The 12,305-nt window shown below is 71.4% G+C and overlaps 4 protein-coding genes across 5 annotated transcripts in view; 2 read left to right on the top strand and 2 right to left on the bottom strand.

Annotated features, from left to right (window-relative positions):
• Window positions 1-787: 787 nt before the first annotated feature.
• On the top strand, window positions 788-2,599 carry RARRES2 (retinoic acid receptor responder 2). Of its 2 annotated transcripts, none has more exons than XM_084509082.1 (5): window positions 788-1,011; window positions 1,709-1,813; window positions 1,956-2,060; window positions 2,163-2,298; window positions 2,418-2,599. In XM_084509082.1, exons 1-4 carry the CDS (start codon window positions 844-846, stop codon window positions 2,274-2,276), a joined length of 492 nt encoding a protein of 163 aa, XP_084365208.1. In that variant the 5' UTR covers window positions 788-843; the 3' UTR covers window positions 2,277-2,298; window positions 2,418-2,599. The 2 variants fall into 2 exon arrangements, with proteins under 2 accessions (XP_084365208.1, XP_084365209.1); XM_084509083.1 differs by having other exon boundaries at window positions 2,163-2,302.
• Window positions 2,600-3,100: 501 nt separating this feature from the next.
• On the bottom strand, window positions 3,101-4,266 carry LRRC61 (leucine rich repeat containing 61). The gene is made up of 2 exons (XM_084509081.1): window positions 4,243-4,266; window positions 3,101-4,024 (listed from the first exon to the last, which is right to left on the bottom strand). Exon 2 carries the CDS (start codon window positions 4,015-4,017, stop codon window positions 3,238-3,240), a length of 780 nt encoding a protein of 259 aa, XP_084365207.1. The 5' UTR covers window positions 4,018-4,024; window positions 4,243-4,266; the 3' UTR covers window positions 3,101-3,237.
• Window positions 4,267-6,253: 1,987 nt separating this feature from the next.
• ZNF467 (zinc finger protein 467) lies at window positions 6,254-9,311 on the bottom strand. The gene is made up of 5 exons (XM_084509078.1): window positions 9,183-9,311; window positions 8,442-8,528; window positions 8,123-8,230; window positions 7,936-8,052; window positions 6,254-7,778 (listed from the first exon to the last, which is right to left on the bottom strand). The coding sequence occupies exons 2-5, from the start codon at window positions 8,473-8,475 to the stop codon at window positions 6,394-6,396; spliced, it is 1,644 nt and encodes a 547-aa protein (XP_084365204.1). The 5' UTR covers window positions 8,476-8,528; window positions 9,183-9,311; the 3' UTR covers window positions 6,254-6,393.
• Window positions 9,312-12,200: 2,889 nt separating this feature from the next.
• LOC311431660 (SCO-spondin-like) overlaps window positions 12,201-12,305 on the top strand; it is a gene marked incomplete at both ends in the record, with an annotated part of 34,037 nt that continues 33,932 nt past the window's right edge. The window contains 1 exon segment of the mRNA XM_084509439.1: window positions 12,201-12,286. Within this exon segment, the coding sequence (XP_084365565.1) occupies window positions 12,201-12,286 (86 nt within the window).

Genomic DNA, 12,305 nt, shown 5'->3' with positions numbered 1-12,305 from the left:
AGTACCCCCCCAGTACTCCCCTGTTACCCCCCATTACCCCCCAGTACCCCCCAGTACCCCCCAGTACCCCCAGTTATTCCCCTGTTACCCCCAATACCCCCTGGGTAACCCCCAGTTATCCCCCGTTACCCCCCCAGTACCCCCCGGTACCCCTCGGTACCCCCATTACCCCCCCAGAACCCCCCCGTTATTCCCCCATTACCCCCAATACCCCCTGGGTACCCCCGTTACCCCCCATTACCCCCCCATAACTCCCCGTTACGCCCCCATTACCCCCTGATACCCCTTGGATACCCCCTGTTACCCCCCCAGTACCCCCTGTTACTCCCCGTTACCCCCCCATTACCCCCCAGTACCCCCTAGGTACCCCCCATTACCCCCCCAGTACTCCTGTTACCCCCCATTACTCCCCAGTACCCCCTGTTACCCCCCGTTACCCCCCCATTACACCCCATTACTCCCCATTACCCCCCCATTACCCCCCAGTACCCCCCAGTACCCCCCAAAACCCCCCACTACCCATTCAGTACCCCCCGTTACCCCCCCATTACCCCCCGTTACCCCCTCACTACCCCCCATTCCCCCCCCATTCCCCCCCCTCACCCCCCACCCCAAACCCACCCCCTCCCCCCCTCCCCCCCCTCACCCCCCCACCCCCTCCCCACCCCCCCTTTCCCACCCCGTCCCCGCTGCCCTCTCCCTCCCAGCCCCGCTCCGTGACCCCCCCAACCCCCCCCCCCACCCCTCCCCATGGGTGCGCCTCCTCCCGGGGGGGCGGAGCGGGGGCCGTTTCGGGGCCGTTTCGGGACCGGAGCAGCGGTGGTGGCGGTGGCGGTGGCGGCGATGGGGCGGCTGCTGCTGGCCCTGGCCGTGGGCTTGGTGGCCGTGGTGGCCGCTAGCCAGCCCCCGCTGCAGCGGCGCGTGGTGCGGGAGGTGCTCGAGTACTTCCACGGCCGGGGGAACGTGCTCTTCCTCTTCAGGGAGCAATCCCTCGAGGGGGTGCTCGAGCGGGTGAGTGCCCCGTGGCTACCGCTACCGGCACCGTGGGATGTGTGGGGGGGGACGGGGACCCTGCCCGTGACCCCGCGGGGGTCGTGCTGGGGAACCGTGGGGCGCGGGTAGCTAGGGCCGGGGGTTGGGGGTGCCCCGCGGTGCCCCGCGGTGTCCCGGTGGGGCTGGCCGTGCCCGTTGGCACGGGGCAGGGTGCGCTGGCGGGGCTCGGCTACTCATTAACCACGGCACCACCGGGAGCGGACACGGGGCAGGACGCGGTGGCCCAGTCCGGCTCCGTCCCGTCCCAGTGTCCCCAGTTAGGACGCGGAGCCCCGGTTCGGCTCCGTCCCGTTCCCCCCGGAGCTCCCCCCCCCCCCCGGGTGCTGCCCGGTGCTCACGGGGGTTTGGGGACCCTAGGGACGCCCCCCTTGGGGCCGCTCACCCCTCACGGGGCCTCGGGTTGATTTGGGGCTGGGTTTGCCCTCGGGGCCGTTGTCCCTGCGCCCACGGGGACGGTGGCAGCAGGAGGGGGCAGGGGGCGGTGGGACGGGGCAGCACCAACTTTTCGGGTCCCTCCTGGTCCTTCCTCGCTGCACCCAGGCGGATCCTGCCTCTCTCACCCCGTGGGCACCCCAAAATATCCCCCCAGCCAGCCGCCCGTGCCCCCCGTGTCCCCCTCCCTGCCTCTTACGGGGTCGTTTCCCTCCCGCACCAGCAAGACCCTTCGGGGACGTTCGTCCAGCTCCGCGTCAACCTCGTGCAGACCAACTGCAGGAAGAGGGCGCAGAGGACGCAGAACTGCAAGGCGGTGGAGAACCGGGTGAGGTTTGCGGGTTTGTCCCCCAAAAACGGCCCCGCGAACCCCTTTTTGGGGCAGGCACGGGGCCGGCGGGGATCAGGGGTGAGCCGGGGGTGGGCTGGGGGCTTGGGGGGCAGCGCCGCTGACCCCGTTGTGTCCCCAGAGGAGGCCGGCCTGCCTGGCGTGCTACAAGTTTGACAACAGCGATGTCCCCAAGGTGCTGGACAAGTACCACAACTGCGCGCCCAGCCACCACCTGGCCGTCAAGGTGAGCCATGCCTTGGGGGGGGGTTCTGGGGGGCTGCGGGGCACTCACAGGGGTCCCGGAGGTGCCCCCCCCGGTGCCACCCCCTCGCCCTCTGCCCCGCAGGAGATAAAGCAGCGCGACGAGGCCGAGTGCAGGGCCGTGGAGGAGGCCGGCAAGTCGACGGATGCGCTCTACCTGCCCGGCATGTTCGCCTTCTCCAGAGCCTACCAGGCCTAGGGCGGCCGCCCCCCCGGCCACGGTGGGTACGGGGACGGCCCCCCCCGGGCACCCACCTCCCCCCGGGTGCCCCTGCCTGGGGCGGGGGGCTTGTCCCGCAGCCGGCTCTCAGCTCCCCCCTGTTCCCCTCTCTCTTTCCAGGCGCCGCGTCCGCCAGCCCTAAAGGATGCTGATCCGGGGCCAGCCCGGCCCCCCGAGCTTGCTGCCCCCCAGCGCTGTGCAATGAAGGGAGGGGGCGTCCTGCAGGCGGCCCCCACCCCCCCACACACCCCCCCACGCCTAGGCAGTGTCCGCATGCACCAGTAAACCCCAGCTCTGCCTCTGCTGGTCTCCGCTCTCATTTCCACTCAGGGTTGCTGGGGCGGGCTGGGCTCCACGTCCCCACTCCTGTGGGTGCCCGGGGGGGCTCTGCTGAGGCTGTCACCCCCCCTGCACGCTGCCCCCAGCACGGGGCACACTCTGCTCCGTGGGTCTTGCACCCTGGCAGGCTCAGGAGGGATGTGGGATGCACCGGGACGCAGCACAAAGCAGCAGGGACCTCGAGGACAGCCCCACACCTTTACTGCACAGCCCCCATCGCCCCGTGACACCCCTCCAGCCCTGCCCGCAGCCCCCCGCCCTGCAGCCCCCGTCCCCCCCTCGCAGCACGGCTCCTCCACCGTGCTGGGGGGGTCGGGGACAGCTCCAAAATCCACCAGACGTGGAGGTGAGCAGCTCCTCTGCTGCTGTGGTGGTGGCAGGAGGGACGGGGAGCCCGGGTTCCCATGGGTGCCGTGAGCTCGGGACCCTCCGGGATCTGCCCCAGGGTCTGAGGGCACGGAGCACGACGAGGCGGATGAAGGAGCCAGAGCGGAGTGGGGCTCGGGCACCGCAGCAGCCCGGAGGCGAGGTCGGCCCCGTGGCTCCTCGGGGGCGGCTGGAATTGGGCCGGGGGCGCGCGGGGCTCCGGGACCAGGAGCACTCAGAAGACGAAGGAGCCGGGGTCCGCGCGGACGCTCAGCGCCCGCTCCGCCTGGGCGATGGTGTCGTCGGCGCGCCGGCTGAGCTCGCGGCACTCCTGCAGCGCCTCCCCGAACTGCTTGTAGGCCTCCTCGATGATGGAGCTGCGCCGGGGCGGCGGCGGCTCCCAAAAACTCGCCTGCACCCAGGGCTGGGCGGCGCGGGGCGGCGCGGGGCCGGGGCCGGCACCCGGCGAACCGTCGAGGTCGCGGCAGAGCTGGAAGAGCTCGCTGCCCCGGCCCGACACCCGCTCGCCGTCGATGGCCTTGAGGCCGGGCAGCGCCTCGGCCAGCGCGGCGCGGTAGGCGGCGGCGGCGGCGCAGACGGGGTTGCTGAGCTGGCCCAGGGGGTCGCGCAGCCGCAGGCTCTCCAGGCGCCGCAGGCCGGCCAGGCAGCGCAGCTGCTGCAGGCTGCTGACCAGGTTGCCCGCCAGGTTGAGGCTCTGGAGGCTCTCGCAGGAGCCCAGCGGCTCCAGGCTGGAGACGCGGTTGCGGGAGAGGTTGAGGACGGCCAGCTGCTTGAGGCCGGCCAGCGGGCCCAGCTGCGAGATGGCGTTGCCGGAGAGGTCCAGCCACTCCAGGTGGGCGCAGTCGCCCAGGCAGCCCAGGTCGGCGATGCCGCGGCCCCGCAGCCGCAGCAGCAGGATGGAGTCCAGGGCGAACTGCCCGCTGCTGGCCTTCAGCAGCTGCGCCGTGATCCGCAGCCCCGCGCCCTCCTCGCCCTTCTCCCCGTGCGCCTCCATCCGCGCCCTGCGCCCTGCGGGGACCCCGAGGGTCGGCACCGGCACAGCCCCCCCCAAAAGACCCCCCTATGGGGCTCGGATCCCCCCCGTGAGGCTCAGACGCCCCCCGTGGGACCCCCTCCTGCCCCCCATGGGGCTCCCCGTGGGGTGCTCGGGGTGGGCGGTGGGGAGACACCGGGGTCCCCCCCCCACCTCTCCAAGCACCGGGACCCCCCCTGCGCTCACCGAACGGCGGCTCCCGGAGGCCCCCTCGGCTCCTCCTCCCGTTGCCATGGTGATGGAGGGGGAGGGGCACCGGGAGCAGCACCGGGACCGAAGGGCACCGGGGGGGGGGGGAGGGGGGGTGGGGGGGGGATGGGATGGGGTGGATGGACGGACGGACAGAGGGATGGGGGATGGGGATGGATGGATGGGTGGGTGGGGGTGGGTGGATGGATGGATGGATGGATGGACGGACGGACAGACGGATGGGGCAGAGGAATGACGGGATGGAGGGATGGACAGACAGATGGGAGGGATGGGTGGGACAGAGGGGAGGACAGACGGACGGACGGACAGCACAGAGGGATGGACGGGGTCCTCCAGCCCCCACACCGCTCACTGGCCGGGGCTGCTCCCACGGCTGCCGGGCACCCATGGGGCCATGGCCCTGCCTGCACCTGGGCTGATGTCCCCGTGCCACCACTGTGCCCTCACCAGTGTCCCCAGCCATGTCCCCGTGCCACCACCGGTGTCCCCAGTCACGTCCCCATGCCACCACCAGTGTCCCCAGTCACGTCTCCGTGCCACCACCAGTGTCCCCAGTCACCTCCCTGTGCCGCAGCCGTACCCACAGCCCCGCCGTGACCGCCGTCCCCAGGGACATCCCGAGCTGGAAGGGACCCCCAGGGATCACCGAGCCCAACCCCTGGCACCGCACAGATCTGCCCAAAATTCAGACCCGTGGCTGAGAGCACAGCCCAAACGCTTCTAAAACTCGGGCTCGGTGCCGTGACCGCACCCCTGCGGATCCTGTTCCCATTCGTGACCACCTCTCGGTGACGAACCCCTTCCCGATGCCCACACCAGCCCCCCACCACCCTTCCCTCCGGGGGGCCGCAGCCCCGTCCCGGGGCCGGATGGTGCCTGGCGGCCACGGGAAGGGCGGCAGCGGCAGGGCCCCGGCCCCCTCCCTTCCGTCGCGGCGGTGCCGGCCCTGCCAGCACCGTGCCGGCCGCAGCAATAACAGGAAACCCAGCCGGGAGCCCCGCGGTGCTGCAGCGGGGAGATAAACCAGAACCACCACAGCCAGCCCCCCCCCCACTGCTGCCGGGGCTGGGGGTACGCAGGGGATGGGGATGTGCCACCTCGCCCCGACCCCGCTGTCCTGCTGCCCTCCTGGCACCGTCACCGGCTGCCAGGGATGGAGAAATGGGATGGGGATGGGGCAACGCGTGGCATGGCTGAGATTTGGGGTGGGGGCAGCATCCCCGGTGGGGAGCCCGGTGTCTCCTTCCCGTGCCAGAGCCAGCAGGAGCTGGATGCTGCCTGTAGGGCACGGCCAGCACGGCTCAGCCCTGTCCTGCCCTGCCCCACGCCGAGGTTCGGCACCAGGCACCTTTTTACGTGTGCTGCTGCACGGCTCCCGCCCGCGGTGGCGGCCCCAGGCTCATGTTTTCTCCCCCCTTCCAGCAGCAAACAAGCGTGGATTCAGCTCGGCGCGCCGCAGGACGGGGAAAAACAACCCGCAGGCATGTGGCCGGCGCCAGGAGAGCCTGCAGCACCGCTACCTGGCCGGGAACCCCGGCCCTGCCTACAGCCGAGGGGTTTTGGGGTGGGAGCCCCCAAGCTCTGCTGCATCCCACCAGCCCTGCGGTGCTGGCACCCCGCACGCTGTCCCGCTGCGCAGCCTTGGCTCCTGCTCAGCCCCACAACATCCCCAGGGACACTTGGCAAAGGATGGTTTATTGGCATTTACGAATTGTTCCTGCCACAGGGGAGCCTGCCAGGCCCGGGCAGGGCTGGGAGCAGGGCTCGTGCCCCCCGTGCGGCTGCGGGGAGCTCTTCCCCCAGGTGCTGGCCCCGCTGCCCGAGGTCCACCAGCCCTGCCACAGGCCAGCGCTCCGGTGCTGGAGCCACCTCGCTGGGCCCTTCCTGGAGAAGGGCAGCGAGCCCAGATGCAGCGTCCCGGTGCTGGGACCAAGAGCATCGTCAGGTGCCCTGCACTGTCCCCATCAGCAGGAACACAGCTCTGTCCCTGTCCCCATCCTGATGCCACACGGGTCCCCGGAGCCGGGCACTGCAACGGGGGCCAGCAGCCGGCAGCACGTCCCACGTCGGAGCAGCCGGTTCCTCTCCTCGACCGCGGTGCCGGCGCAGGGGCTGAGCTCCCGGCGCTCAGGTGGCGGGGGCCGGGGCCGCCCAGCTCTGCCGGGGCGCGGGCGCCGTGGCGTGGGTGCGCTCGTGGCGCAGCAGGTGGGTCTTGCGGCTGAAGCTCTTGCCGCACTGGGTGCAGATGTAGGGCCGGTGGCCGGTGTGCACGGCCTGGTGCCGCGCCAGGTTGGTCTTGGAGCTGAAGCGCTTGCCGCACTGGGCGCAGCCGTGGGGCCGGGTGCCGGTGTGCACCGCCTGGTGCCGCGCCAGGTGGGACTTGCGGCTGAAGCCGCGGCCGCACTGCTCGCAGGTGAAGGGGCGCGCGCCGGCGTGCGCCTTGGTGTGCGCGATCAGGTTGGGCCGGGAGCTGAAGCAGCGCCCGCACTGGGGGCAGGCGAAGGGGCGCTCGCCCGTGTGCACCCGCAGGTGCCGCAGCAGGTGCTGGTTGTGGGCGAAGCCGCGGCCGCAGTCGGGGCAGGCGAAGGGGCGCTCGCCCGTGTGGGTGCGCTGGTGCGTGGTCAGGTTGGGCTTGTGGCTGAAGGTCTTCTCGCAGTGGGGGCAGGCGTAGGGCTTCAGCCCCATGTGGCCGCGCAGGTGAGCCGTCAGGTGCCGCTTGTCGCTGAAGCCGCGGCCGCACTCGGCGCAGGCGAAGGGCCGCCCCTCCAGGTGCAGCCGGCGGTGGGACGTCAGGTTCTTCTTCCAGCTGAAGCTCTTCCCGCACTCGGGGCAGGGGAAGGGCTTCTGCTCGGCGGGCGGCAGCGCGGCGCCGTCGGCCGGCTCGGCGTGCAGCTGCTGGTGCCGCAGGAGGTGCTGCTTGTGGGCGAAGCTGCGGCCGCAGCAGGCGCAGGCGTAGGGGCGCTCGCCGGTGTGGGTGCGCAGGTGCCGCACCAGGTGCGTCTTCTTGCGGAAGCGGCGGCCGCACTCGGTGCAGGGGAAGGGCCGCTCGCCCGTGTGCGTCTTCTGGTGGGAGCGGAGGTGGATCTTCTGGCGGAAGCGCCGGCCGCACTGGGCGCAGGGGTAGGGCCGCTCGCCCGTGTGCACCCGCAGGTGCCGGGTGAGGTGCGCCTTCTTGCCGAAGCCCTTCCCGCACTGGGCGCAGGCGAAGGGGCGCGGGGGGCCCGGGGAGCCGCACTGCCCGCACGGCCGGGGCTGCGCCGCGCAGCAGCAGTGCTGGCAGGCGCCGGGGCCGGCCAAGCCCTCGCCCAGCAGCGGCCAGGCGAAGGCGGGCAGCGCGCCGTAGCCCAGCTCCGCCGGCTCCCCGGGGCTGGGGGGCTCCGGCTTGCAGGCGCCCGCGGCGGGCGGGGAGGCGCTGCCCGGGAGCTGCCCCGCCAGCAGGGCCTCGGCGCTGAGGCCGGCCGGCCACTCCTCGTCCTCGTCCTCCACCTTCACCTTCCGCACCAGCCAGTCCTCTGCGGGGCACAGAACGGGGCCGTGGGGACGCGGTCGGCGCGCCGGGCGGCACCGCCAGGGGAACCCAGTGATTCTCACCGTGTGCCCCCAGCGTGCCCGCACCGTGCCAACTGGAGGGTTTGCCACGAGCTGGCGGTGCCGGAACATGAACCTCACCTGAGCAGCCGAGCTCCAGGCTGCCGTGCCCCTGCACGGCCCCCACGTCCCCGCCGCCCGCCTGCTCCTCGCCATCGCCCTCAGGCAGCGCCTCCGCTTTGGGGACCAGCAGCCTCGCTGCCAGGAGAAAGCGTGGTAAACCCGGGGGCCCCTCCAAATCCAGGGACCCCAGGGTTTTGGCACCAACCTGAGCCAGCGCAGCCCGCTGCCTCCGTCTCCTCCACCGGCGCCTGGGTGCGCGGCTCCTCCGCCTGCTCCGTGTGCGGCACCGGCTCCGGCTTGGTGATGGGGACGCCTGCGTGGGACAGCACCGGGATGAACCGGGGTGGCTCCGGCTCCCAGTCCCGGCTCCTGGCTCCCCCCTGGGACCCGCACACCAAAACCCAGCCGCTGCGGTGCTGGGGGCTGGCACCAGCACCTGGCCGGGCCCCCGAGCTCGTGGCTCTGCGGCGGGCACGGGCGCAAACCCGGAGCCTCCAGTGTGGGTGTCGGTGCCGCTGCCTTACCCAGGGCGAGCAGGGCGTCGAAGCTCTCCCTCATGGTGCCGTCCTCAGCGGCCGCTCCGTGTCGGCACTCGGGGGGGGGCTCAGCCCCTGCGGGGGGCATTGGGAAAAGCAGAGGGGAGCAGCTGGAGCCCCCCAGCCTTGGGGAGCAGGAGCCTCACCCCCAGCGCCCCCAGTGGGGACACGGCACCACCACTGCTGCCCCATCCCGGGCACCCCGAGGGGCTCGTGCCCCCTGCCACCCCTGTGCCCCCCACCGACCCCCAGCCCTGCCTTGTCCCCCCCCCATTGCCCCATGTCCCCCCCGTGTCCCCACTGCCCTTGTGCCCCCCCCAAGCCCTGCCCTGTCCCCCCCATTGCCCCATGTCCCCCCCGTGCCCCCCACTGCCCCTGTGCCCCCCCAGCCCCTCCCAGCCCTGCTCTGTCCCCCCCAATTTCCCCATGTCCCCCCTGCGCCCCCCACTGCCCCCTGGCTCCCCCACCCCACTGTCCCCAGCCCCACGACCCCCGTAACCCCCCTATAACCCCCCATAACCCCCTATTCCCCCCTCATAACCCCCATAACCCCCCAAAACCCCCCCACAGCCCCGCACCCAGCCCCCGGGGGCGCGCCTCCCCCACCCCCCCCCGCCCCCCGGTGCTCGCCGCCGAGCGGGGCCCGGCCCCGTTCCCGTTCCCATTCCCGTTCCCGTTCCCCCCCCCGCGCCCCTCTCCGTGTCCCCGGGCCCCCTCCGCCGCCCCTACCTGCGCCGCCGCCACCGGGCCCGGCCCCGCCGCCCGCCCGCCCGCCCGCGGTGGCCGCCGGTCCCCCCCCCGCCCCGCCGGGACCCCCCCGCCGCCGCCGCCGCCGCCGCCGCCCGGAGGGACCGGGACGGAGCCGGGAGCGCGCCCGGGGCCCCGCCGCTTCCCCCCCGCCGCCGCCGCGCGGCCCCGGCCCCGGGGCACCGGCACAGGCGGGCAGCGGGACTACAGCTCCCGGCAGCACGCCCGCCGAGCGGCGCCGCCCCGAGCCGAGCCGAGCCGTGCCGAGCGGTGCCGAGCCGTGCCGAGCCGTGCCGGGCTGTGCCGGGCTGTGCCGGGCTGTGCTGTGCCAAAATGAACTGTCCTGGGATGTGCCGAGCTGTGCCAAGGTGCCCTGGGATGTGCCAAGCTGTGCCAAACTGTGCTGGGTCGTGCTGAGCTGTGCCAAGCCAAGCTGAACCAAACTGTCCCGGGCTGTGCCGAGCTGTGCCAAGGTGCCCTGTGACATGCCAAGCCGTGCCGAGCCGAGCCGAGCGGTGCCGAGTGGTCCTGAGCCGTACCAAGCCGTGCCGGGCTGAGCTGTGCCAAAACGAACTGTCCTGGGATGTGCCAAGCCTTGCCAAGCTGCCCTGTGCCATTAAAAACTGAGCCAAGCTGTGCTGGGCTGTGCTGAGCCGTGCTGAGCCGTGCCAAGCCAAGCTGAACCAAACTGTCCCGGGCTGTGCCAAGCCATGCCAAGCTGCCCTGTGCCATTAAAAACTGAGCCAAGCTGTGCTGGGCCGTGCTGAGCCATACTGAGCTGTGACAAGCCAAGCTGAACCAAACTGTCCTGGGCTGTGCCAAGCTGTGCCAAGCTGTCCTGTGACATGCCAAGCTGTGCCGTGCCAAACTGAACTGTCCTGGGATGTGCCGAGCTGTGCCAAGGTGCCCTGTGCCGTGCCAAGCTGAGCCAAGCTGTGCTGGGTCGTGCTGAGCTGTGCCAAGCCAAGCTGAACCAAACTGTGCCGGGCTGTGCCGAGCTGTGCCAAGGTGCCCTGTGACATGCCAAGCTGAGCCAAGCTGTGCTGTGCCAAACCGAACTGTCCTGGGATGTGCCGAGCTGTGCCAAGGTGCCCTGTGCTGTGCCAAGCTGTGCCAAGCCATGCCGGGCCGTGCTGAGCCATGCTGAGCTGTGCCAAGCTGTGCCAAGCCAAGCTGAACCAAACTGTCCTGGGCCGTGCTGAGCTGTGCCAAGCTGTGCCGGGTTGTGCTGAGCTGTGTTGGGCCATGCTGAGCCATGCCAAGCCAAGCTGTGCTGTGCCAAACCGAACTGTCCTGGGATGTGCTGAGCTGTGCCGAGTTGCCCTGTGCCATGAAAAACTGAGCCAAGCTGTGCTGGGCCGTGCTGAGCCATGCTGAGCTGTGCCAAGCTAAGCTGAACCAAACTGTCCTGGGCTGTGCCGAGCCGTGCCAAGGTGCCCTGGGATGTGCCAAGCTGAGCCAAGGTGCCCTGTGACATGCCAAGCTGAGCCAAGCTGTGCCGGGCCGTGCTGGGCTGTGCTGAGCTGTGCTGGGCCACGCTGAGCCAAGCTGCCCTGTGCCAAACCGAACTGTCCTGGGATGTGCCAAGCCATGCCAAGCTGCTCTGTGACATGCCAAGCTGAGCCAAGCTGAACCAAACTGTCCGAGGCTGTGCCAAGCCATGCCAAGCTGCCCTGTGCCATGCCAAGCTGCCCTGTGCCAAGCCATGCCGGGCCGTGCTGTGCTGAGCTGTGCTGAGCCATGCCGGGCCGTGCCAAGCCGTGCCGACCTGTGCCAGCCGTGCCATGCCATGCCATGCCGTGCTGTGCCGCGTTGTCATGCGCCATGCCAATCCCAGACGAGCCATGCTGTACCGTGCCGAGCCGTGCCGAGCCATGCAGTGCTGAGCTGAGCAGCTGCCTGGGGCTGAACCCGGCACTGGAGGGGGCAGCGGCGTGGGGACACGGGGACAGGGACAGGGGCACAGGGACAGGGACACAGGGACAGGGGCACAGGGACAGGGACGTGGGGACACGGCACAGGGAGACAGGCATGGGGACACAGAGGGGGACACAGCTATGGGGACACAGGGATATGGCTATGGGGACATGAGGACATGGCTCTGGGGACACAGGGGGATGTGGCTCTGGGGCTGGGAGATGGGCAGGGGGCCAACGAGGGGCAGGGAGCAGCCAGCAGGGAGCTGTGGGGCTGGGGTCCCCCCGGGCTGGGGCTGTGGAGCACGGGGACTTGGGGGGACGCAGGGCTGTGGGGCAGGGACACAGGCTTGTGGGGCTGCCCTGAGGTGTCCCTGTCCTTGTGGGGCCCTTTTGCTGTGGGTCTGGGGGCTGAGATGTGCTCCCCCCCCCCTGCATTCCTGGCGGGGATGAGCGGGACCAGGACGTGGGGATCAGGAGCATCCGTGTCTGGGGCAGGGGGGCCGTGGGGCAGGATGCCGGGCAGGGCACAGCCGCTGCAGGGGCACCAATCCGCAGCGTTTTGCCCTAGAAACGGCATCGGCCTCCCCTGGGGCCACGGGGGGGTCCCCACGGCAGGCAGCTGGGCCCAATCACCAGCTCCACAGCTGGCCCTGGCCGGCCGGACCCACCTGATAAAAAGCTGCCCCTTGGGGCGATTTTGGGGCTGCGAGAGGTCCGGGGACAGAGGACGGAGCGCTGCGGGTCCGGGCAGCCCCAGGTGAGGGCTCTGCTGGGAGCGGGGGGCATCGGGCACCGTCCCCCAAGCTCCAGCCCCGGCAAAGTCCCACCGAGCAGGGGGCACCCTCTGGGCACCCCCATGGGGTCTGGGACCCTGTCCCCATCACCAGGGACCCTCAGGGAGGGGAGGGACCCCCAGCTCTGCCTTTACGCCTCATGCAGAGGTGAAAGAGAGCAGGGACCATCCCCGGGGGGAAAGTTTGGGCACTCCCCAGGCTCTGTGGGCTCTCCAGCAGCGCCGTCACCAAATCCTCCTCTCCAAAGGTTGGCCGGTGCTCGCAGGGAGCGGCGAGCCACAGCGGGGATGGCACGGCCCCGGCAGCCCGGTGGCACGGGCACGGGGATCCTGGCCTCACTGCTGCTCTGGGCTGCAGCCGAGGCTGCCAAGGGGTGAGTCCCGCGTGGGGAG

This window comes from Aythya ferina, assembly GCF_964211825.1.
Source record: "Aythya ferina genome assembly, chromosome: 2".
Classification (NCBI taxonomy): Eukaryota; Metazoa; Chordata; class Aves; order Anseriformes; family Anatidae; genus Aythya; species Aythya ferina.
Note: the sequence above shows the minus strand (reverse complement) of the source record. Positions and strands in the feature narration are given on the sequence as shown.